A 23,643-nucleotide genomic window follows, 5' to 3' on the forward strand; every position below is an offset into this window, starting at 1 on the left:
TATGCTGTTAGTGTTTGTGGGTCTACCGGCCAGTGGGGAAAGTGGTGGTACGGTGACTCAGTATGAGTGTTTTATTGAAGTCCCTGTAGTATTTACACATTTAGTCAGAGAGGAAGGGTCTTTTTGAACATGGGCCTCTGTACTTTCCTGGGATTCTCACTGATGTAATCCAGTGTTTCACATGATGAAGTCTCACGCAAGGATCAGTTAAAACACTAAGGGGATTTCACAGAAGTTAATAAGGATGGTCTCATCTTTCACATTCTGCCTGAGCTGCTCCTTATTCCTCAGTACTAGTTTCCTTAGCTCAGGCTGGATTACAGTTTCCTCGCAAATATGAGGAGAGCAAGGACCCAAACGTTCACATAGCTCTCCGATGAATTCAGTGATAAAAATACAACACGTCATAGCTTGGACACAAGGACCCTGGCAGATAAATGCAAGGTATTTGTGAAATAGCATTATCAAGGGTAGATGGGAATACATTGTCACTCCGCAATTGTCCCGGGCTCATACTGTTTCTAAGTGTGAATGAGAAAGGAATAGATGAGGCACACAAGTCTCCATACCACTTCATTAAATTCTGTATGCATAACCATTAATAAGTAGTATGCTGAGGAGGAGGGTGTGTAAACCTTAAAACATCTAGTCAGAATTGTTGTCAGGTCATTAGCCTAACTTTTACAAATAACACAAAGTTTCTTCTTTGAGTCAAAATGCATAGCAGCTGTAAGAGTCTTCTGCATGTATCCAGACTTAAACTGGTGTTCAGATTTGTGGCTGAGAAGGAATTTCACCCTGCGGAATTAGCACAGACCTCTGTCTTCTACTTTACTGTGCCCTGCTGCACAGCTCCATCAGCTAAGATCTCCTGGGCATATTTTACACAAAGAGCAGCTTTCTCTTGGAGCAGGGACCTCAGGCCTTAGAGATACCTGGACTGAGGTTAAGAACAATTTACTTTCTGAAAGATTTCACATTTTAGTTTGGGGTTTTTTTCCAGCTGATCCAGAACAACAGAACGCTTTGGCAGATTTCCCAGTACAAGGTATTGAAGAGGTGCAAACACAGGAACTACGGCCACAGTGTGCTGATACAACTGGGATGTGACTGGTCATTTTTGTGGCTACAGTGAGAAGGATGTGCAAAGCTGAAGTGCGAGGGCAGTGAGGCAGGCATATGCAGTCTGTTCAGAGTGCGGCAGCTGTGGTCCAGTCCGTAGATGTGAAAATTATCTGGAGATGCTGCTAAGGCTGGAGGAAGGAAAGTGAATGCATGAGGGATAGACCCTGATCTGCTGTCAGGGAATGAGGAGGGTGAATTCTATATCGGAAACAAGCCCAACCACACTGATAAGCCAATGAGACTTTATCAGAGCCCCTTCCAGACCATCGTCTTAAAAGTAAAACTGAATAGAGGGGAGGGTTGGTCAGGCCAGCTCTGTGCCATTTATCATAGACTTGCCTGGCCTGAGTTACCAGGTTCTCAGGGTAAAACTTGTGAGCAGTGCTTCCCCACGCAGAATTGTCTATTGCTCATACGCAAGATAATTTCTTTCCTCCAATATTTCCTCTCACTCCCTGGGAGAGTTTTCTTGTTGCGATTGTGAAAGCTAATAATTCAAAGAGATACCTTTTCAGCAGTACAGCTCCCCAGCTTTGGGCTAGCATCTACAAACTGGCCCAGAAGTCACTCGCTGAACGCTGCTCAAGAAAGCCTCCGGTTGGTTTCGCATCAACCACTGCCAACCTTTGATTATTTGCTGCCGCTTGGTGGTTATTGCAGATACTACCCGATGTCCCTTCCCCGCTGCTCGCTCTTCACCAGGTCTTTCAGTGCCCTGAGGCTGTCCCCAGTACCTGTGTGTACCTTCTAACATATTTGGGTGGCCCAGGTCTCCTCCAGTGAGGCGTCTGCGTCGCACCTCAGCTGAGGGTGGCAGCGGCAGCGGGACTTCTCGGCGGTTGATGTTCAGTCATGGGATAAATAGATTTGCTGGCTGTAATGAAGCAGTTGATTATTATGGAATCGTAGAATCACAGAATGGTTTGGGCTGGAAGGGACCTTAAGATCATCTAGTCCAACCCCCTGCCAGGGGCAGGGACACCTTCCACTAGACCGGGTTGCTCAAAGCCCCGTCCAACCTGGCCTTGAACACTTCCAGGCTTGGGGCATCCACAACTTCTCTGGAAAACCTGTTCCAGTGCCTCACCACCCTCACGCCGAAGAATTATGATTTAATTTTTTTCAGCATCTCACGATGCGAAACGCGGAGCTTTCTGGCTTATTACTCGTGATCCTAGAGCAACAAAAATGGTGCGGCATTGGTTCTTGGTGCAGCAAAGAGCAAATGAGATGGAGCATCCCCCCTGCAGCCCCCTGCCTGGCTCCAGCCAGCCTGCCGGTGGTGCGCGGGCTAGAACAGCCAGCGCGGAGGAGGGGCTCCGGGCCCCGCCGAGGCGGAGGCGGAGGCGGACCCAGCCAGGCGCGCCTGCTGCCACCACCAAGATGGCGGCGCGGCGCGGCCGCCCCGCCCCGCGGCGCCCTTCCCTCCCTGGGCCGGCCACGGCCGGCGGCCGCCGCGGTGGCTGCTGCCGCCGCCGCCTGTCGCCCTGTGATGAGAGCATCAGCCCTCACTGCCACGTCTCCCGGGCAGCTGCGGCGGCGGTGGCGCGGGCAGCCGGCGCTGTGCAGGGCCGCGCCGGGGCGCCGAGGCCGGGCCCGCCCGCCTCCTCTTCCCCTCCTTTCCCGGCCCCGCGGGGCGGCCGCGGCTGCCCGCCGCTGCTCCTGCTCCTGCTCCTGCCCCGCCGCGGGGCGCCGGGCGCCGGCGGGCAGCGGCGAGGTGGGTCTGCCCGGCGGGAGGAGGGGCACCCGCCGCCGCAGCCTCGCACCCCCGCCGGCGGCCCGGGGGGCTGCGGGGGCCGGCGCTCGCCGCCGGGCCGCTGCCGCCGAAAGGGGACCCCGCTGCCGGCTGATGTCCGAGCCGCGCCGCCGCCCGCGCTTGGATGTGTGAGTACCGGCCCCGCCGCTCCCTCGGGGCAGCCCCGCTCCGGGAAAGCCCGAGCCACCGAAGCGGGCGGCGAGCGCTGCCGGGCCGGGCCGGACCCTGCCCCGGCGGCGCGGCGCCGGGCGGCCGAGCCGCCTCCCGGCGGAGCCCTCGCAGGCTGCCCCGTGCGTGCGGTGCCGCCTCCCGCCTACCTGAAAGTTCGTGTGCGCGCCTGTGTGTGCTGGGGAGGCTTCTGCGGGCTTGCTTTGTCCCGCTGGAAAGCTGCGGCGCCGGGTCCCGCGCTGCTGCTGCTGCTGCTGCTGCTGCTGCTGCTGGGCATTTCCTGGCGCCTCGGGGTTAGAGCGAGAGGTCCGAGCACGCTGCTGGGACGAGGGTGCTCCGCATTAGGAGGGCTGAGGGTTAAAGGCGAGGAGGTTGGTCAGGGGCCACGGATAGGTTTGCTTTGGGCTCTTAAAACGCTGTCCCTGCTCCTCAGTCCTAGGAAGGAGGTAGGAGAGGGCACGTCCTGGGGAAGATGAAGAGCTAAGGCCATCTGCTGCAAGTCTAGGCAAATCCAGCCCGCCGTAAGGTACCGTTGCCAGAATGGCTGTGGGTGCGCACCTCTACGGCTGTTCTCTTTTGTACCGCTAAGAAAACAGCGTATCGATCATCCTCCGTTATGCCGGATAGCAGTTAGGCCGATGATTTTCCTTATTACGTGAGGTAGCTCCTTCCCTGTTCCAGCATCATTTTAACATGCGAACATGTAGCGGAAACAGAGGCAGCTTTGTTCGCAATGTGTGATCGCCCTTGTGCGTGCTTTTTCATTGTGAATAACGGGCCCCTCATATCACTGGCATCTGTTACAGCTGTAAGCGAAGGAATGAGATGCCTATATTGCAAAGCGGTAAAGTTTTTGGAGACGAGGCATCCCTTCTGTAACCAGCTCAGGTCTGTTAACTCACCGGGATTAGAAGAGATTTTCTGGGAGAGGGATACGGTAGTACGGGGACGGGACTGGAATGGCTCAGCTCCAGTTTCACAGGATGCTGAGAGCCGAGCAGGACACCGGCGCTCCTTTGCTCACCTCCTGGCACTCCTGTTGTTGGAGCAGCTTTGTTTCTGATGCTCCTTCCTGCCATTCCTCTGGAGCGCCAGCTCCTTCAGCCAAGGCGCTTGGCACCGCAATCAGATGATGCTCTGCTGGTAAAACCTGGGCCCGCTGGAGCCAAAGTGGTAGCCAGGCGATGCTGACCTCTCCGGGAGTTGTGCTGAAACTTCACCCGTTCCTTGTTGTTCCTTATCAGACTGGAATTTCTTCATGTGTAGATGCAGCTACTCCTTGTTTCTGTTCTTGAGCATCTTTGACTCAGGTTTTGCAGTGCAAACCAGTACATAGGGGGGGAATGCTGTCCAGGTCTGATTTGGAAGGCCAGAGGAGCTCAGGTAATACCACTGGCACGGTTAACTGTGTTCAGTGTGATGTGTACTTCTAATCTCAAGACCATAGAACATCTGTGTGCCTCCTGTGCAGCTCACTCCTGGCTGTCTCTTTGCAGACCTAGTGACTTGCAGGCATTTGAGACCCAATTTTCAGAAGGTCAGAAGGTTCAGAAGGGTGTCCACACTCCTACCAATAGAGATGTCTATATTGCCTCAACCTGAGCATTCAAAATCATTCATAATTTAGAAAAGGCAGGCCTTCTATTTTTATTTTTTTACAGTCTTTCTGACTGTGAAATGGGGATAAAACATTTTGCTTCCTCCTTTTGCGGAGTGTGTTTCTATGCTGCTTGTAAGAAGAGAAATTCTTTCAAAAACTTGTAACGTACAGGTTAGCACCTTGCTGAGTTCCTGTTTTTACAGAGACACTAATGGCATCCTGGTAGCTAAGGAAATAAAGCTACTCACATCTTAGTGGTCTGCCTATATTAGCAATTTTTGTGCTGATGTAACATCGCCAATATAGTTATACTGTTATGTATTACTCAAAAGCAGACAGGCCTAATCACTTTTTTGTCTCTGCTTTCTTCAGACACTACTTTTTGGTCTGAAATTTTAGAAAGAGAATTGAATTATATATGTAGCGTTTGAGGGGGAAAAACCCCACACCTTTCTGCTGTTTTTGGAATTGAGCAGCACTGAACACAAATCTTTCTCTGAAAGTGTCTGTATTGCAAATTGACTTGGGCAACTCAAGTCTGGATATCATAAAACTAACTTCTTTTTTCTTCTTCTGCAGGCATCAAATCTGGATGTTTGAGAATACAGCAAAAGCATATATGCTAGAAATGTTTGTTAAGGTGGCTTCCAATTTCCATGAGCGTTCAGTTCAGAAGCCAGTTGGGCCACTCAGTACGACTCTGTAGAGTTATAGCTCCTAAAGATGGATGTGGTGCAAAGCAGCAAGATAGTACTGATTCTGAGGCCGTCCTACTGCTCAGCATCAGTGCTTTCCCTGTGCTTCAGTATCATGAAATCCTGGACAAAAAGTTTTCTTCTGGCAGTTACAAGCATGTGGTTCAGTTTTAGTTTACGGACGTGAAACACTTTGAGTTGGAGGGGTTGGATTTGTACTCTGGATTTAAAGAGGAGATACTTTGTCAATACAAAGATGTATGTGCTTTTTAGCACTGGTGAAAATCAATTGGAGATCTGGCTGAATTTTTTTACTATTGGAACGTTTGGTCTTAAAAATATTACTGATTTCCGACCATTCTATTGTTTGTCCGTTGTGAAATTTTATGCCCTGACATGCTTATGGACTGAGAAATACAGAGGAGGGTTGAATTTGGCTTGCAGAATCTACTTGAATGCTTGGGATCTCTAGACTTTAGTATTACTTGGTCTGTCATACTTAATTGTGCAGTATGATATTCTGTTAATACATATCTTCCTTTTTGAGGCCCAATTTTTGTTCTCCTTGCACTGCCATTCAATTGGAGAACTGATACAGTTTGATGATAGTACTGCAGTATTAGCTTAGGCACAAGAAACCGTAAGGAAGATACAAAATTACGACAGTCGACCTTCCTCTTCTTTCGGTGATCCCTTCCCTCTGCCATCTTCTTCCTCTGCTCTCTGGCTGCAGAGTTTGGCCTGCCATGGTAGTGGATGGTGCCATGAAGTTAACTCTCTTCCTCTTCCTTGTTCACCTAACTGCCGCAGGTCTCTTGTGCTGATGGAAACTTTAGTCCATTTATTTCTAACTGTACCACAATTAGGTAAGCGGTACAGCTTTTAGCAGGTGGATTTTTAAAATCGGAGGTAAATCTCTAGCAGCTGTGTAACATGGGCAAATTGCTCGTGAGCTATCACAAACTTGCCTGAAAGATTTCCTGCCATTCTTTGTGGGGTGTAGTCATTGGAGAGTCATTTCCAACCTTTTTTTGACTTTTTGGGCTGAACGTGTTGCAAGCGGAAAATGAGACTTCTGGTGGGAAGTGAGTATTATGCAAGCTAGTCAGAAAAGCAGTGCAGGCTAACGTGGTGCAGCGGCATCCTCGTACGTTGGCGCGTTTGAAATGGTTGGTTTAAAGCAAAATTGTCAGTAGATGTCTGTGGCCCAGAAATACTTATCAGGGAGCGTGTATGCAGTTTCAGACAGCTAAATTAGTCTTGGTATAATTAATGATACCAGGGATTAACGTATCCTGTTGTATTTTCCTGATCTGCTAGATTAGTTGCTCTGTAAATGGTTGTGCAAAGGTCTGAGTGCCGCCTACCAGAGTAATGGAAGTTGAATTGAAGACCCTTACTGTTACGCAAGGAATTTGTATATTACCTGTACCTGTTATTTAAGAGGCAAGTAGAGGGGAGTTGATGTATTCTCATATGTGTTTTATCTTTTAATGAAAATCTACGATTTATGCAAATTACAATTTATTTAAAATTCCCTGCAATAATTTTGCTTTTCCACAGTGTCAGGGATATGCAAATCATTGTCGCACTGATACTTTCTGATACGAATCCCAGTGCGATGACTTGGAGTAAGGCTCAAGGGAGTGTTTCTTCCTTGTGTTCTACTCCATGCCTTCAAACTCATTGCTACAGATGGCAGATGCCTGCCTTATTTTTAGCTATGTGAGGCCAAAACAGAAAAATCCTAGTGACTCCCCATGATTTGTCATCATGGCTGATCTCCATTAAATTAAACATAGGGATTGGCAGAGGAGCAAAAACAGCAGGAAAGCTGCTTCTGTTTGTTTTAAAAAAAGCTTGTCTAAAGCACTAAAATAATACTGTAAAAAATATTCACTACTACGTACAGAGACCCCTGGGAGGAGAAATACTTGCTGAACAGTTTATCCTGTTTGGGATAAGGAAATTGAGGTCTAAATCGGTAAAACAACTTCCAGGGAAGTCAGTTGAAGAGGAGCGATTAAAAAGCAAAAGAGTTCCTGGCTTGCAGTCCTGTACTCAGGCCATTAGACCATGTGTATATATTCAGGGTTGGGAGGAGAATGCATATTTTGGTGGCTTGCTTGGCTGAAAATTATAAAATGGGATGTCAAGGCAAGAGCATCTTTTCTTCCCCCCGCCCCCAGTAGTGATGCATTTTGCTGTGTATTTGCCCCAGTAAGTCGGAAAATAAAATCTTGGTGGCCATAGCCAAAATTCCCCTCCTTTCCCAGTCGCCGTGTGTTGCATGGTGTAACGGAGGGCAAGTGGTGGCTGTCTTTTAGCAGTGCCGTGCCTGCGCGCCATGTTTACTGAAGAGCTTTGGTGCAAGATGTACTTAGGAGCACATGTTGATAAATTGTATTAAGAGCCAGCTTTGATAGCTTTGCCCGTGTTGTGTCTGCTAATACATAGTCCTTGTGATTTAGCATTACTTCCCAACAAGTGTCCCCTTCTAAAGTGAACTTTTGTTTCTATCTGTAGTAGGCACGTGGAATTGGAGCTTAAAACTTTTGTTTTGTTACATATGCAAATCCTGGTTTGGATCTGAAGCTGAAACTCTCCTGAGCTTTCAGACGACAGTGCAGGTTGTCTTTGAAAACCATTACGTCTAGCTCAGTAATTCCTGCCAGCTCTTTAGTTTGAGCCTCTCGCTTGGGATGAGGCTGGACTCGCCGTCCCTTTCCCCACACGATTTAGAAGCATGGGAACTGTAGGACCAAAATAGACCATGACCCAACTGGTCAGGCCTGCATTTCCCTCTGCTGCTGGAAAAGCTCAACTTTGCAATTCTGTCTTGTCCTGACACAAGAACAAGCCAATGCTTTCTTTATTCCCAGATCCAGTATTTGGCTGTGAGTGTTGCTGTATACATCAGAAGAAGCCAAAGAAAATGTCTTGCTAACTGGGCAATACTGTTGTCTTGGTGAGGAGCGTGTTATCAGCCACTTGTAGCTGCTGAGCCCTGAGAATCTTGTGTTGTGGATTTGTGGGTTTTTTCACTTTTTTGGAACATAATTTCACTTGTCTTCATTCATAAAATTATTACAGTTGTTCATTAAAGTCTTACTAAGCTGTTTGCTTTGACCTCTTGCAGCAGTTAGTTGCCCAAGTTCATTATATGGTTATGAGGTATTATTTTGTTACTCCAGGAATCGCAGCTTTGTTCTTGTACTCGCCAGAGGTTCATTAAGAGTGCTTAGAGTGTGTATCTTCTTTCCTCCATTTCAAAGACTTGAACTCATCTGTATTCTGAAGAGGACTGTATCGCCTGCATACCTTTGGAAATCTCTTCCTTGCACCCTCTAAAGTAAGGTCTTTGAGGGGATTTTTAAGGAATGTGTAGGATTTGGGTTGGAAATCCCTCTCTGTTTTTAAAAATTGCTTTTTCAATCTCTTGGATAATTTTCTTGGTCTAGAGTATTAAGAACTTAAATCTATGTCCCATCCTTAAAGAGCACATCTGCAAAATGAGCTGAACTGAGCTTAGTGCACTTTAACCTGGAGAGGCTCTTCCTGGGAGACTTTTCTTTCCTGCTCCCATTTTCCTCTGTTAGTATTTGAAGGTCTGTGGCAGCTACAAATGGCAAGCACAGCCTTCACCTTGTCTTTAGCTAGAATTTTTATTTCCTCCCCCATTACCTGTCTGCTTAGCTCCAGTCTGCCTTGCTGAAGATGCCTGAAATGAGTAACAGAGTATATATGCCGTTTGTGACTTCTTGACTTTTCCTTGCTACTTCCACCCTCCGGTTTTGGCACGTGTGTAGAGGACTGATAGATGGAGCCTCTTCAGCCAGAGTTGTGCCGTATCAGAAAAGCCTACATTGACTTGGTCTGGCTGGGTTGGTTTTGTTATTACAGAGGAGGTTCTTGGCTCGTAGTCGCTGAGCAAAAATTAGTCTTGCTGGTGCATCATCACCTGATGGCAGTGATTCACCCCCCCCGGCTCTCGTCCTTTTCACCCAACCAAATCTCCTTCTTAATCCGTCGCTCCGTATGGCACAAGGACTTGGAAAATGCGCTGACTTGGGAGACCTCCCTCCTAACCGGTTTTGCCTCCCAGCCCGGAGCCAGGGCCAAGCTCCGGACCAGGTGGTGGGTGTGTGCCTTTGGAGCCAGCCTGAGTTGAAAGGTTGTGTTGACTTAGCGCTGGGGGAGCTCTGGCAAAGCAAATATTTAGCTTTCCATCTGATAATCTGTTGGTTGTTTCCTCCCTCGCAACAACCAAATGCTTTTTTTATTCCCAAACCAGGTTAGGGCTTTCACAAAAGTTTTCCAACTTCTTGGCTTTTGGTGTGGCAAGGTGGCAATGTGAGGGTGCTGACAAGGTGGCCTTGTGACTAAGGCACGGGTGCAGCCATCGCTGTTCCTAGGCTTTCTTCTCGACTTTTGGTTGGTTTTTTTTTTTGGCATTGTGTTGAGTGAATCTGTTACCAGCTTTGTGTCTCATTTTTTCCATCTGTCAAAATGTTTTTATTTAAATAAATAAACGGCTCACAGTAAAAGGAAGTAAAAATAAGCCATAGTAACTAGGACTTAACAGCAGTTCAAAAGAAAACTTGACTATAAGGTGAATTCGCTGATAATTTGCAAAGGCATTAGGATTGCTGGAGAAATGCAAGTTTGGGATGAGGTTGACCAGCTACAGCGACTTGGAAGTGAGGACACTAGTAACCAAGAGACCTTTTTACATTGCTTGTTTCAATTTCGGAGACTGATGGGGGCAGGAGGGAGAAAGAGGAGAAAGCTGTTTGTCTGCCAGCTGAAAGTCACGGCTGTTATGGTATATATTTAATCCCACAGGTTAGAGAATCCTACCCTATTTTCCTCCTCCCATCCTTCCAGAAATGGTTTCACCAGGGGCTGGTAACTGTCTTTTGCAGCCTTGCAAATGAGGTTTTATAAATAAGCCACTGTCTGGGACACAGTGAGTTGCTGTCACCTGTGGGGTGACAACAGAAGCTGTACAGGTTGTGGCTGCACTGTTCAGTGGCAGCCCTGGGGACAGAGCCCTTCACGCAGGCCAGGATGAATTGTCCAGGTCTTAAATGGTCCTTTGCCTTTGTGGTCTGGGAGCTCATGCCTCGGAGCTTATCCAGACAGTCCAGTTGCAGGATATATGTTCCTTTTTGAAGAAAAATGACCTAGAAGCTAGTGCTCCTGACAGCAGGGGGAGGAATTGCCAGATCCCGGGATGCAGGAGCGCTCTGGGGATGGGCGGTGCTGCTTGCCGTAGCACTGAATGGCTGCTTCTGGCACTGCGGCTTCCACGCTCCTTGGCTTGTACTTTCCCTGTGCCGTTCCCAGTTCCTTCACCCTTTTGTCATGCTAGCTGTGGAAATGTCGATGGTGTTTTGTCAGCGCTGGTAGTTCCCCGTGCTACGTGTCAGTGGTCTGCAGCCGTGTCGCGGGGAGTGCGAGGGAGTACTGCACAGGTGGCAGTGTGTTTCCATGCCCGCGTAGCCATAAAGCACGGGCACCCCGAATGGAAAGTCTTGCTAGCAACGCTGGGAGCTTCTGCATTGCTGAGGAGGAGGAGGCAGGCAGAGCTCCCTTGCTAATGGCCACAGAGGCAATGTGTTCTTCACCCCAAGACATTATGTGCTTAGTCAGCAGGAAGGCGGCTGCTTTGATCAAGATGGAGGGTTGCAACGAGAGACCTGTGGTCTTCTCAGGCCATGTTGCTGCAAGTGAGGATGGCCACATTTTGCTTTCTGCTCTTGAGAGTATCTGGTTGTAGGACTTGTGGAGCCAAGGAGAGGCTCTTGAATGTTTTCCAGGCTCTGAGAGTTCTCACGCCTTGGTGCAGCGAGCTTCCCGAGAGGATTGGAGGCTCGGAGTTTTCTCCAATTAAAAAACGTTAACGCCGTCAAAATAACTGGCTGAGCGTTGTAGCATTTCCAGCAAAGAGATGGGGAACCAGGCAGACTTTTCGTTCTGATGAGTCACTGCCTCTCTCCTGATTTGCCTCCTGTAAGAGCTGTTTGGGCAGCTGCTGATGCAGGAACACGATTCTGAGTGATGGTCCCTGGGGAGCAGGACAGGGCTGCATGCTGCTTCACCTCTGAACTGGTAGATAGTTCGTCTGCCTAGCTCTTCATCAGTAAAGCCTTGCTCACAGCTGTGGTTCTTGCCTGCTTTAATCCTGCTTCATCAGGGGAGCTGACAGGGAGGAGGGGTGTTGGTGCAGAGAAACAAAATGCCCAAGAGCTTTCTGTAGTCCTAAAAGCATGCATTGGAAATCAGAGGGTCTGATGCCTGACGGTCCTGGATCTTCTTACAACCATGTCACAGCTGAAGGTTTTGTCTCTGTCCTGAAGAAAGCGCGTGGTCCCTCTCTAGGACCCAAGAGCTGTCCGTACCCATAGCCGTTCCCTGGGCGTGGACAGGACTACTGTCCACTCTCCTGTAGCTGGTCCCCAGATCCTTCTTGTGTGTTTTTATGATGCCCACGTCTGCCTGGGAGAGGAGATCTTGGAAGCTAGGCAGTTTCTGTTCTGGGGATGTTGGGGATGAAGGGACTACAAGTATGTGACTTATTTTTGAGGGAAATTAAGGTGAACTGGGCAGAACAATGAGGAATCACAGTAATGGACTAAAGAGTGTTGTCAGGAAAAGCTTTTATCTTCCATTAATCGCTTTTTGTGCCTGTGACTCTATATAAAATAAGATCGCTGATGGGGTGGGGACTCTGCAAACAGAGAAGGGAGCCTGGTAGACTCCCAGCTCGCTCTGCAGGCTCTTTATTAATACTTAATGTGACTTAATGCACACAGGAATCTTATCTGTTGGAGTAAAGGGTCATGGATGCTTTTTTTTCTCATTAGCATATTTTTCACAGTAGAATCATGCCTTTGTTTATTAATTGAAAACTATAAAAAGGCTTTTTCCCATGTCTCTTTCCTCAAAAAGGAGGGCTGTTGATTTGTTCAAGGCCAGAAAAAGCAGACTTAGAGTCAAACTCATCTGTGATCTCACTGCTTTGTTTAACTTTATCTGCGGAGCTTCAGTTTTGTGTGGCTAGTTTTACAAAACAAAAGCAAATAAAAAAGGAATGGTTCTTAGGCAGATTTTGCTCTAACAGACTCCTACCTAATTTGATCAGACTCCAGTGAAGTGCAGTTAGTTAAAGCTTGGCTTGAGGAACTGCCCAGTCTGGATGTTCATGGATCACTGTGAAAGAGCTTATTCAAGTGCATTTAAAATATGGTGCACTGACATTAAGGAGGGCTCCTTTCCACAGGCCTTCTTTTTTTACTGGTAGGAACCTGCATTTTACTGGTTTGCAAAACCGGAGGGTGGAAGTGCAATTACTCAGTGTCCAAGTGTCTATATTGGCGAGCGTGTGAAGCATACTGATGGGATAATATTAATGAGAGCTGTTAAATTATTTACATGAATTACTGAATGTGGCATAAAATACCTTCCACTGTTAATACCACTCATTAGACCACCAACGTATTGCATCCGTTATCATAAATATCCTGTAGGTTGAATCAGACCAATTGTTTTAGCTCCCACAGTCCCTGTAATAGTTTAATAGGGCTTAAAATGGCTTTCAGAATTGCTCCTTTTACAGGTTTTTCTCATAATTTTTTTTCCTTCACCTTAGCTGCTTATGTGAAGTGTCTGGATGCCTAAGTGAATTCTGCATTGTCCGTTGCTGCCCCTACTCATATTGTGCATGCAGGAGAATTTTCTTCTGTTCATATTTAATTCCTGAAATATAAATATTCCCAAATAAAAATCTAGAACATGCTAGAGAAAGTTATCTGAAAGCTTTAGTCTTGACTAGAAAGGTAAGGAAGGCTTCAGTTCCCTGTTGTGTTGTCATTGGAATTATAATGAGAGTTTTGAAGTCTGCCAAAATCACATTATTTTCCTCAAAACCCAAACTGTCCAACATTTGCTCTCTCCTTTCATGCAATTTCACAACTCTTCCCCCCCCCCCCCCCCCAGGATCTCTGGTTTATGTGTTTGGGTTTTTGGGTTTTTTTGCAAGTGACCTTCATGTGGGTATGTGGAAAGCATTTGTCTTTTGAAACATCTTGATTTTTGTTGAAATTTTGAGAATTGGTTATTGGAGTAGAGATGAAGGATGGGAAATTTTAATACAAAGGACGATTCTTTGAGGAAGATTTTTTTAGAATAGTCCTCCTGCACACTGTGTTCATGGTGACAGTGGTGTGACTCATTGAGCAAACTTCTGGCATTTCTGCCAGCTGTGATTTCTCAGGGTTTTAAAGGAGGTGATAACTGAATTATAAATAGATGATAGGTTCCATCTGTGAATTTCGAAGCTAGATCCCAGAGTTTCCCAGAAGGTGGGGGTCCTTTTTTGGACCCTGGGTTGGTTCTGGCTGTGATGTTTTGCCAAAAGGGTAGCTGATTAGTCTCCAGACATGCAGGCACACCAGAGCCCTTGTAGCGAGATGCTCGCCCAGTGTGTTGATTCTGTACAGCACGCGTGTTTGGAATGACTTCCAGGTTCACACTCCAATTTAGCCCCTCACTCTCTTATGTCTGCTGGCCATCAGCAACTTACTGCCAAAATCCTTGAAGTGTCACGTGGGAGACGAATGAAGTAAAAGCAAAATCGTATGGGAAGTGATAAAGTCTGTGCCAGAGAATCCACCTTTGTTACTGATATTCTGAGTTGCCCAGCCTCTCTCATACTAGTTCATTTTAAGGAACTGATTGATTTAAATGTGTCATTTAAAATAAATAAATATTTACAGGCTTACTTTTTAATTTTTTTTCTTTTTTGAGGGCTGGGATATGTGATTGCCTATACATGCATTTGAAGTACATGCATACGTGTGTGTTTTGCTGCACTACTCTGCGAACTAGAACCACTTTTAAATGGACCTCCTACCATCATGTCAGTTGGGCTTTCTTAGCACAGAAGGGAGCTGAACCATGCAATTAATTAACTTCACGGAGACCAGTCTGTCCAGAGCTCTGGCAGAGTGGGTCCAAATTACCTACTGGCATCAGAGCCTGTCAAGCGATGTGTTGGGTGGTTAAAAAAACCTGAGAAGCTCTAGTAGTTCCTTGCACCAGAACAGGGAGAGGGTTCTTCCCACGCTTGCTTTTGAAATGAGGCACACAGTTGTGCGGTCTCCGGCGCTGGAGATGCTCAGTGGTGCTTTCCAGCCAACAGGAAGTGCTAGCAGTCGCTGATGGCTAATTTAAGCAGCTGCTTTTTAAAGGCACAGTGTCAGTGGCGTCTGTTCTTTGTATGCAAGCAGATGCTGATCTGGTGCCATTGAAATGGCACAGTGTTTTAGGGTAGTGATGGGTGTCCCACAGGGCTCTGAGTGTGTGAGAGTGGCTTCCTTTTGCATGAACTTGTTTGGCTGGAGTGTGAACTAGGTGACCAGCAGTTTGCAGCCTAAGTGATGTTTCTGCCTCCTTTGCAGACCTGGGAAGGCTTCGGGATTGTTGTCTGGGTCTCGGGGCACAGCCTGCCAGAGGCACTGGAAGTGGATTGGTTCCTGGTCATGCCCGGTGGAAGAAGAGGACCCAGCCGGCAGCAGCTAAGCCGTTCAGCTTTGCCTTCTCTCCAGACACTGGTTGGCGGGAGCTGCGGAAACGGTACCGGTTTGAGAAACAGGTGAGGACAAAGGTAGGGTTGTTGAGAGACCTGCAGCTAGGATAGCACTAAAAGCTAGGAGCCTTGATCCACTCTGAACTCTGCGCGGGAGTGTGGCTTTGTGGTTAAAGCGAGGAACTGGGAGATGGGAACCTCAAGCCCTCTGCTGTGCCATTAGGAGATGGCCCATCCAAGAGGGAACGTGCCCTGCGTGACAAACCTCTTTCAGCTTCTCTTCCCAGCTCTGCTGTGGCATATGCTTCCCTCTGCAGCCCCTCTCTTGACTTCATGCATTAAAATCAGCCCCGTGGGAGGATTGTGGAAGTGGTCTCTGCCACCCATCATCGCTCACCGTGGTTGCAACGGGCAGGGGTGGAAATCATGTGCTCAGTTTGTCTTTCCCTGCAGCTGCTCCCAGAGCAGTCAGTCCTAGCGGAGTATGAATCTTGTCTCTCCTGCTTTCTTGTCGGCAGTACCACAGGGAGTTAGCGTGACATGTCAGAGCTCAGTTGTGAGTCCCGCTCCTACGTGATAGAAAGGCAGGGCAGAAGGTTGCCTGTAGGGTTTTAGCCCTGCTAGCTGCAGATGAAACTAATTCTCACAGTTGGCAAAGCTCATCTCCATTCTCTGGGGAAGTTGGGGGCTGAAAAAGGAACACACAGTGACATTTAGATCTCCACATTTGGCATAAAGACTAAAAGGGCCCAGCGTTACTTCCTTCCATACAGAAGTTGGCAGACTAGAGAAGCCATTTGCTGCACATTGAAGGCCCTGATCTACTTGGTATAGGCTCATCCTTACAGAGAAGAGAGATCCAAGCCATTTAGCTTTGGCCTTTAAAGGCCTTCTGTGGCTGGGACAGATGGATGGATGGCACAGTCTTAGATTCTTGAGGAACAAGTGACTGTTGAGACCATGGAGTCAGTGCCCCAAGGTCATGGGGGAGCGTTGCTTATCCTGGTTTCAGTCAGACACAGCATAGTTTATGTCTGAACTTCCTCCATCAGTTTAGTCTGCTGGAGCTTTTAGTTGTCCTAGCCTCCTCTGAAGGCTAGGAAAGAAGGAAGTGTGAGAACACTTGAGAGGTCAGCCTGTAGGAAGTGGCTGAACTCCTCCGTTGCATTTTTAGTTACCCCACTTTTTAAGAGAGGAACTGTGAGCAGAAAGGTGATGGGCACTTTGCAATACTAGAGAAGGAGCCAGAGTGCTACTGCAGCTCCCTAGTCATGGACGCAAGGAGCCAACGTTAAGCGCTTGGTCTGGCACAGAATCCTCAATGATTTTTGCTTGGAGTTGCTCTCTGCCTCTGTTCCTCCATCTACAAGTTTACTGAAATATTGCTGGGCACGTCACAGCCCCTGTGGCAGACCAATCTGTTGTCTAGAGAAAATGCTGGATAAGGGTTTTGTCTGAGCTAAGATGATGATGAAGCTTACCACTAGTCTTGCGCCTGAAATATGAATGCAAGACTGCTGCCGTCTCTCCTCTAGCAATGCCCGATCCCAAATTCACAACGTCAAGGACTTCCTGTCCTGGAAAATGGTAGAGATGATGTAGAATGTTTACCAAGTGAGTGGTATCTGTCTGCTTCAGGAATGGTAGCACCGTCAGCCTCTCTGCACCTCCGATCACAGCGCTGATTACTCCAGAGCCTGTACGTCACTGTCGGATCCCTGAACTGCCATTAGATGGGAGCCTTCTCTTTGAATTCCTGTTCTTCATCTACCTACTGGTAGCCCTCTTCATTCAGTACATCAACATCTACAAGACTGTCTGGTGGTACCCATACAATCACCCCGCTTCCTGCACCTCACTGGTGAGTTCCCCAGCAAATGCCATCACTTGTATTCTGTCATTACGTAGCTTCTCTTCATGCTTCTTCAGTCCAGGAATCACCAAGCATTTGACATAAGGGGGTGAAGGGCAGTTCACATGCACCCCCATCAGCCAGGGCCATGTCATCCCCCATTTTACAGAGGAGAAAATACGTGGAAGGTGAGAGAGAGAAAGAGGTGTCAGCAGGGCCCCTTCAGTGGAAATATCTTGCAGATACTTTAATGGCCTAGCTAGCCCCTAGGGTTTGAAATGGAGTTGAGAGTCCAGGAGCCTGCTGTGGGTGCCCCTTCCAGTAGAAACAAGGGAGCCTGAGAGAAGGGATGTGATGGAAGTCTTCATTAGGATCTCGCAGCAGGTCAGCAAGAGAGGAGTTGGGGAGGGGTTCAGATCCTCAGCTTATGTAAACTTTCCAGTCTCCTCGCTTTCAGTCTTCTTCCTGGCCCTATAAGCTGCACAACGTGGCAGTGACGTGTACCTGAGTCAGCAAACCTCATCTGAGTGAAGCTAGCCTCTGAAGTAGTCCTTCAGTTTATATTGTGTCCTTGCTGCTTGGATGAGTGAGGTGGTTCCTTAGTAAACTATACCAACAGGTGGTGCTGGCGTTCCAGTTAGCCAGCTATTAGTTTCAAGTTCAGCTGTGCTGTGCTGGACACAGCTTTCTTTGAAGAAAAAGCATTCTGTTTCAGGCTTTCTTCATTTCTCAGATCAACTTAATTATCAGGGAGCACTAGTCACTAACAGCCCATTTCTGAGACCAAGAGCTGAAGTGAGCTGGTGTGCTCATTCTGAACTCCAGTTTGGCTGCCCTTGCTCTGGTTGCTCAGTAGCTTTTCCCGGGAGAACTTGCAAGCTGTTCTCTGCAGCAGGATCCTGGTCTTACATCTCCCTTTGACCCCAAAAATACTTGACTGAAGGGTGGGTTGTGGGTTTGTTTTGGTTTGCTTTCAGTGGAAATCACTCTAGGGGAAGGAACCTCCATGTGGGGAAGACTTTATGGAGACATTCCTGTGTTACTCCCTTCTCCCTCATCCCTAATAGGGAAACTTGAGGAATGCTTACACGAAGTCCTAACGCACTTTCAGCACACAGCTTTCCAGTCCCACCCCAGCTGGGTGGTTTCAGAGTCCCTTCCCCTGGTGAAGACCTTTTCTTTTTCCTCCTTCAGAATTTTCACCTCATTGACTACCACTTGGCGGCATTCATCACAGTGATGCTGGCGCGGAGGCTGGTGTGGGCCCTCATCTCTGAGGTAACATTCCCACTGTTCCTACTCCTGCCTGTAGTACTGATTGCACAGCATGACCATCCGTGGCCTGAGAAAGTTCTGCAAGTTGGATAGCTTGAGGGTTTCTTCCCCCAGAACAAGTCTGGGTGTGAAGGACTCAGATTTTGGTGATGCCCTTCTGCCTTGCAGTTTTCTCCTTGTGCCCATTCACATCCTGCAGTACTGGGTAGCTGTGTTGTCTCTGCAGCTAGAAGGAAATGAAATTGTCCCACTTGTTTCTGTATCTTTGCAGGTGCAACACTGTACCTCACTGTCTCGTGCCAGAGAAGTGGCTGAGAGAATTGCACGTCAAGTAGCAGAAAGGCAAACAGGGAGGTTAGCCAAGACTGGAAGAAAGAACAGGCGATTAGAGGGTTAAGGTCAGGAGGAGGACATCTGAGTACGCTACGGTGAAATGGGGATAGCTTTTCCAGTCCTGGTTACTCAATAACTCTGAGGCTCTGGTCATGTCATCTCAGATTTTGAGACCCGCTCTGTGTTTGAGAGAGCAGAACCAGGCCAAATATACATTTAAGAAAGGTCATGTTGAGGAAAAGGGAAGTTCTGTCCACTGAAATAGCTAATACAACTCCAGGCTAAGCAACTAAGCAGTAAGTTTGAAAAAAAATAAAATAAAGGAAGAGTTATGTGCTGTTGAATAGGTGCATGGAGAAGATGATTCCTGCCATTTTCATTTATGTTCACATCCTCTGTCAAACCTCCCATAGACTGAAATTTCTGCATTGAAACCTTCCATGCAAGTTCTTGCACATCCCATCTGTTGGCTCTAACCTCTAAGAATCTTTTCATAGTTCAGTTGCCTACTCCCCTCTGGAGACTGGAACAAGCTTTCTTTTGAAGGTGGTGCCTCCTCACTAGACTGCAGCCTGTACATGCAGTAGAGATGAGTGGTGGAAATCTAGTTTGGGGATTGCCACGGTGCACCATCTTCTCTTCCCTCAGCTGAGAACCGTGACATTCTAGTTCTTTAGGGAAGTGAATGAAAGGTGAGACCTGATCCTTCTAAAGGGAAGAGCAAAAGGAAATGTGTTTCAGGCTATCCTGGAGTATCATCAGAGCAATAAGGGACTTGAGCAAAAATATTTTCTACTTTGCAGCTCTGATTTTTTAAAAGGCCCTATTTTAGCCATGCCCAACAACTTATGTTTATTTGACACTTTCGGATTCTACCAATCATTAATAAAATCAAACATTTGTAAGAGAGTCAGTCTCCTACTTCTGGGAGGAAGAGGGCAGCCATCCCTCTTACAGTGCCTCCTGGCACCCCTCTCCCTGCTGCTCTTCCACAGCCACCCCCTGTGCTCCTGTTCTAGCAGTAGTGTTACAGGGCTGCTGAGTGTTTCTTCTCCATTTGCAGGCCTCTCAGGTAGGTGCGACATCAGTGATTCACTACATAGTGCGCCTGGTGCTGCTCACCCTCTGTGGATGGGTGCTCTGCTGGACTTTGGTCAACCTCTTCCGCAGCCATTCTGTTCTCAACCTTCTCTTCCTTGGCTACCCGTGAGTGACACCACCTTGTACCTTCAGGGTGGGGGGAGCATAGCTGCTTGGGGGTGGCATGAGCCACCATGGGAAGCAGAGCTGTTGGCTGTAATCTGTCTCCTCATCTTAAAGGAGAAGTAGGAATGGCTGGGGAACGATGCGAGGAGGTGGCGCTGAAGTGATGAAGCGAATAGCCGCAGTGTGCTGTTTGCGTGAGGGGCCTTGACTGTGACTGAAGACTGAGCCGTTGGGATCACTGGTTCCACAAATGGGATTTAAAGAAGCTTCTCTGCACAGTTGTTAAAGCTGCTGCCTCTAGCTTTTTACGGAGGAGAAAAGTTGGCCGCTAAAGCTTCTGGAATGAGGGTTCCTGTGTGGTGTCCCTCTCATAAGGGCCAACATCTGTTGAGAAGGTGTCCCCTGCTTCATGTTGGGATGGCCATCATTTCAGCCCTTTTTCTTTCTTTCCCTGCAGGTTTGGTGTCTACGTTCCTCTTTGCTGCTTCCACCAGGACAGCAGAGCACAGCCCCTGCCTGCGGACTGTGGTTACTTGGTACAAGACCAGATGGTGGATGATGGGTCTTCAGCTGTCAGCAGCCTGGTCAAACCCAAAGATTTCCTCTCGCTTCTGTGGGAATCCCTGAGAGAACAGTTCAATAATCCTACGTCTATCCCCACCCATAGCTGCCCCCTCTCCCCAGATCTCATCCGCAACGAGGTGGAGTGCCTGAAAGCAGATTTCAACCGCAGGATCAAGGAAGTTCTCTTCAACTCTCTCTTCAGTGCCTACTACGTGGCATTCCTGCCACTGTGTTTTGTGAAGGTAGCTCTTGTCTGGCTCTCTCTGTGCCCCTGCCCGCCGTCTCCTTCTGAATGTTGTGTGAATTGCTGCCAGGCCAGATTCCTGGTTAATTCCCCTTTTCTCTGTCTCCCCTTTGGCAGCCCGGATAGCGGAGCATGGCTGCATCCGGAGTGCACTAGTACTGCTCCTGGTTGGCGGATAGGTATTGCCATAAATGTGATGCACCTCTAGTCCCATCACCCCACTTACTAACTCCCCTTCTCCCACCCCTGTCCTAGGCAGATGGATAGCTGTGTTCTTCCTAGAAAAGGGAACCTGTTGTTACCCGTCTCAGATCCAAGGTCCTGCCTTTTGAGTGCTTGGATCAGAGGCTTTGGTGTTCAGCCTGTCAGAAAACAGAGCCAACTAGGGTGCTTGGCAAGCTATATCCAAGAATCTCTTGTCAATGTGGGGGCTGTATTTTTTAATCTGTCTTTTTTTCTGACTTGAATGAGCTCCAGTTGGTGTAGTGAAATGAGCAGGGCTCCACAATCCATGTAGCAGTCTTGGTGCAATTGGTGCTCCTGGGGCAGTGCTGTTGGCAAGCAAACCCCCTTGTTATATGCTGCTGGAGGAGGAGATGCACCAGCTGCAGCATCATCCCCCTGCCCTTTCTCCTTCAGGTCAAGGAGAAGGGAGTCTTGAGTGTTTCCTAAGCTGTAACCCTCTGAAATCACCGGTCCAAAAGCGCATGCCTGTAATGTGTGGTGTGGGTCTGCTGGATGCACACGCAGTACGTCCCTTGTCATTCTTTCCTCTGTTTTGTGACAGTGGTGCCAAGTTCTTGTCTGGTCTCTTTGCAGAGCACACAGTACTACGACATGCGCTGGTCCTGTGAGCACCTCATCATGGTGTGGATCAATGCCTTTGTCATGCTCACCACGCAACTGCTGCCTCCCAAGTACTGTGACCTGCTCCACAGATCAGCTGCCCACCTCGGCAAGTGGCAGAAACTAGAACACGGTTCCTACAGCAATGCTCCACAGCATATGTGAGTGTGGGGACGAGGAGGGGTTGGCGTGCCCAGCAAGGGGCCAGGAAGACATTCTGGTAGATAAGCAAGTATCAGCAGTGCTTATCTACTGAGGACACTTCTCCATTCCCCACAGTGCCAGGCATCACAGATGCAACTCTGCTGGTCTTTTTGTTCCCTAGAAACAGAATTGTCTGCTCTAGAGAGTTGTCTGAGCTCCGGTCACTGCTGGTTCATTCCCAGAAACAAATGCTGAGATTCTTCTTGGCCACTGGAGAAGTAGCTTGTGCAGGCGCAGGGGGTGGCTCCCCCGATGCAGTGCGCTAGGTTCTTGCACTGGGAGCCACTTGTTCACGTTGCTCAGTCTGAGTCTATCTGGTGGGCTTGCGATCACCTCTCTGTGCTTTTCCAGTGGGAGTTAGGACATGTCCTTGTGGCAGAGGCTTTGGTATTTTTCAAGATGCAGTCCGTTCCTGTGAAGCCACATTCAGGGAGTAGGGAGCACAGATGCTAATGCTCTGGCATTCTTTCCCCACAGCTGGTCAGAAAACACAATATGGCCACAAGGAGTTCTGGTGCGACGTAGCCGATGCCTGTATAAAGCAGTTGGGCCTTACAACGTAGCAGTGCCTTCAGATGTGTCCCATGCCCGCTTTTATGCAAGTATCTCTTCTGTTGCTTGATGTGTTACGAGTGGGAGGGAGGAGAGGCTCAAATCAAGCTGCAGCAGAGCAGATTTTGTGGAACAGAGTTCAGTGCTGTGCCACAGCCTGTGGCTGTTAAACAAAATACCTCTTTGCAGCAGAGTGGCTTTCCCATTGCAGTATTACAGTGATTTCCGGGCAAGATGGAGGCCATAGCTGCCTTGTCAGTGCTTTCTTATCGTGGTGATGCAGCTCTCCCATCAGGCAGTGGTATATTCTTAAGAGGGTTCTAGTTAACGTCTTCCAGGGAAATAGGAAACTATGTGAGCTGGTTATTTCACCTGTCCTCCCCTTCTCAAGCAAAATGACACTTCCACGTGCCTTGTTTCTTAGGCTGCTTTCCCTAAGTAGCAGCTAGCAGTGGTTGGAGTACAAACACTTCTTCCGCCCAGCACAGTGGTCGCTAGCTCAGTGGTGCCTGGCAGCATTATGTACATACCCCTCCCCACTTTAACACTGCAACAAATTACAGCTATCTGTCCTTTTTAACTGTTTCCCTGCAGTTCCTTTTTCACCGTCCATTACGGCTGCTCAACCTGCTGATTCTCATCGAAGGCAGTGTGGTCTGCTACCAGCTCTACTCGCTGCTGCGCTCAGAGAAGTGGAACCATACCCTCTCCATGGCCCTCATCCTTTTCTGCAATTACTATGTCTTATTTAAGCTCCTCCGGGACCGGATAGTATTAGGCAGGGCATACTCCTACCCACTTAACAACTATGGACTCAAGGCACACTAGGCCGGCCAAACGTGTACCCCTTCTCTTTCCCTTCCCACAGGGCAGGGAGGGAACCTCAGAAAAAAAATATTTTCGTACAGTTCTATTTTTTTCTTGCGGCGTTTATAAATATTTAAAATATTTTATATTTTGTATACTATTGTTTTTGTGGGGCAGGAAGGGAACCAGTGGCAATTAAATATTGCTTTATAAACAACGTGTTATTTTATATATATATAAAAAATCAGTGTGTATATACCGTATATCTATACCCATACATATATCTATGTGAAGCAACAGGATTGTGTGTGTGGTCACTGTGTCCGCTTTGCTCACACAACTGCCTTGCTATTGCCTACTGTGGGGACAGAACTGCTGTTAATTAGGAACTGGTCTGCTGTAGAACTTGAATAAGCTAACGGCCAGGGGAAGAAAGGAAACATGGGGGCCCTTCACCAGGATGAGTAAAGTTTATCTTAGTAACCTCACTACCAGGGAAGTTTTGCACTGGAAATGTGCACTGATGTGATACCAGTTTAGGGAAAGGGAGGAAGCAGTGTGCAGAAAGACAGAATAAGTTGCTGTCACATTCAGTAAAAGCTCTTAGTTCTTTCTTCTTCCCACTGTTAGCAGGATGCAAGTATTATTTTTTAAAAAATAACAAACTTTTTACGTTAGCTCATATCACTTGAGCTCCCTCACTCTACCCAGAGAATGAACTAAATATTGAAATTATAATTTCAGGGTAGTGTATCATTTAGGAAGATTTTTGAAATAAATAGCTTCATCTAGCAGGATGGTAATTGATTATTTTAAACATCCAC

The 23,643-nt window shown here is 47.8% G+C and overlaps 1 protein-coding gene across 1 annotated transcript; it reads left to right on the forward strand.

Annotated features, from left to right (window-relative positions):
• The first annotated feature begins 2,977 nt into the window (after positions 1–2,977).
• Positions 2,978–23,038, forward strand: TMEM39A (transmembrane protein 39A). Its single transcript, XM_059835796.1, has 9 exons — positions 2,978–3,009; positions 14,809–15,002; positions 16,575–16,797; positions 17,983–18,066; positions 19,460–19,602; positions 20,060–20,408; positions 21,230–21,417; positions 21,938–22,058; positions 22,607–23,038. Exons 2-9 carry the CDS (start codon positions 14,890–14,892, stop codon positions 22,838–22,840), a joined length of 1,455 nt encoding a protein of 484 aa, XP_059691779.1. The 5' UTR covers positions 2,978–3,009; positions 14,809–14,889; the 3' UTR covers positions 22,841–23,038.
• Positions 23,039–23,643: the final 605 nt, after the last annotated feature.

This window comes from Gavia stellata, chromosome 1 (assembly GCF_030936135.1).
Source record: "Gavia stellata isolate bGavSte3 chromosome 1, bGavSte3.hap2, whole genome shotgun sequence".
NCBI classification, from domain to species: Eukaryota; Metazoa; Chordata; class Aves; order Gaviiformes; family Gaviidae; genus Gavia; species Gavia stellata.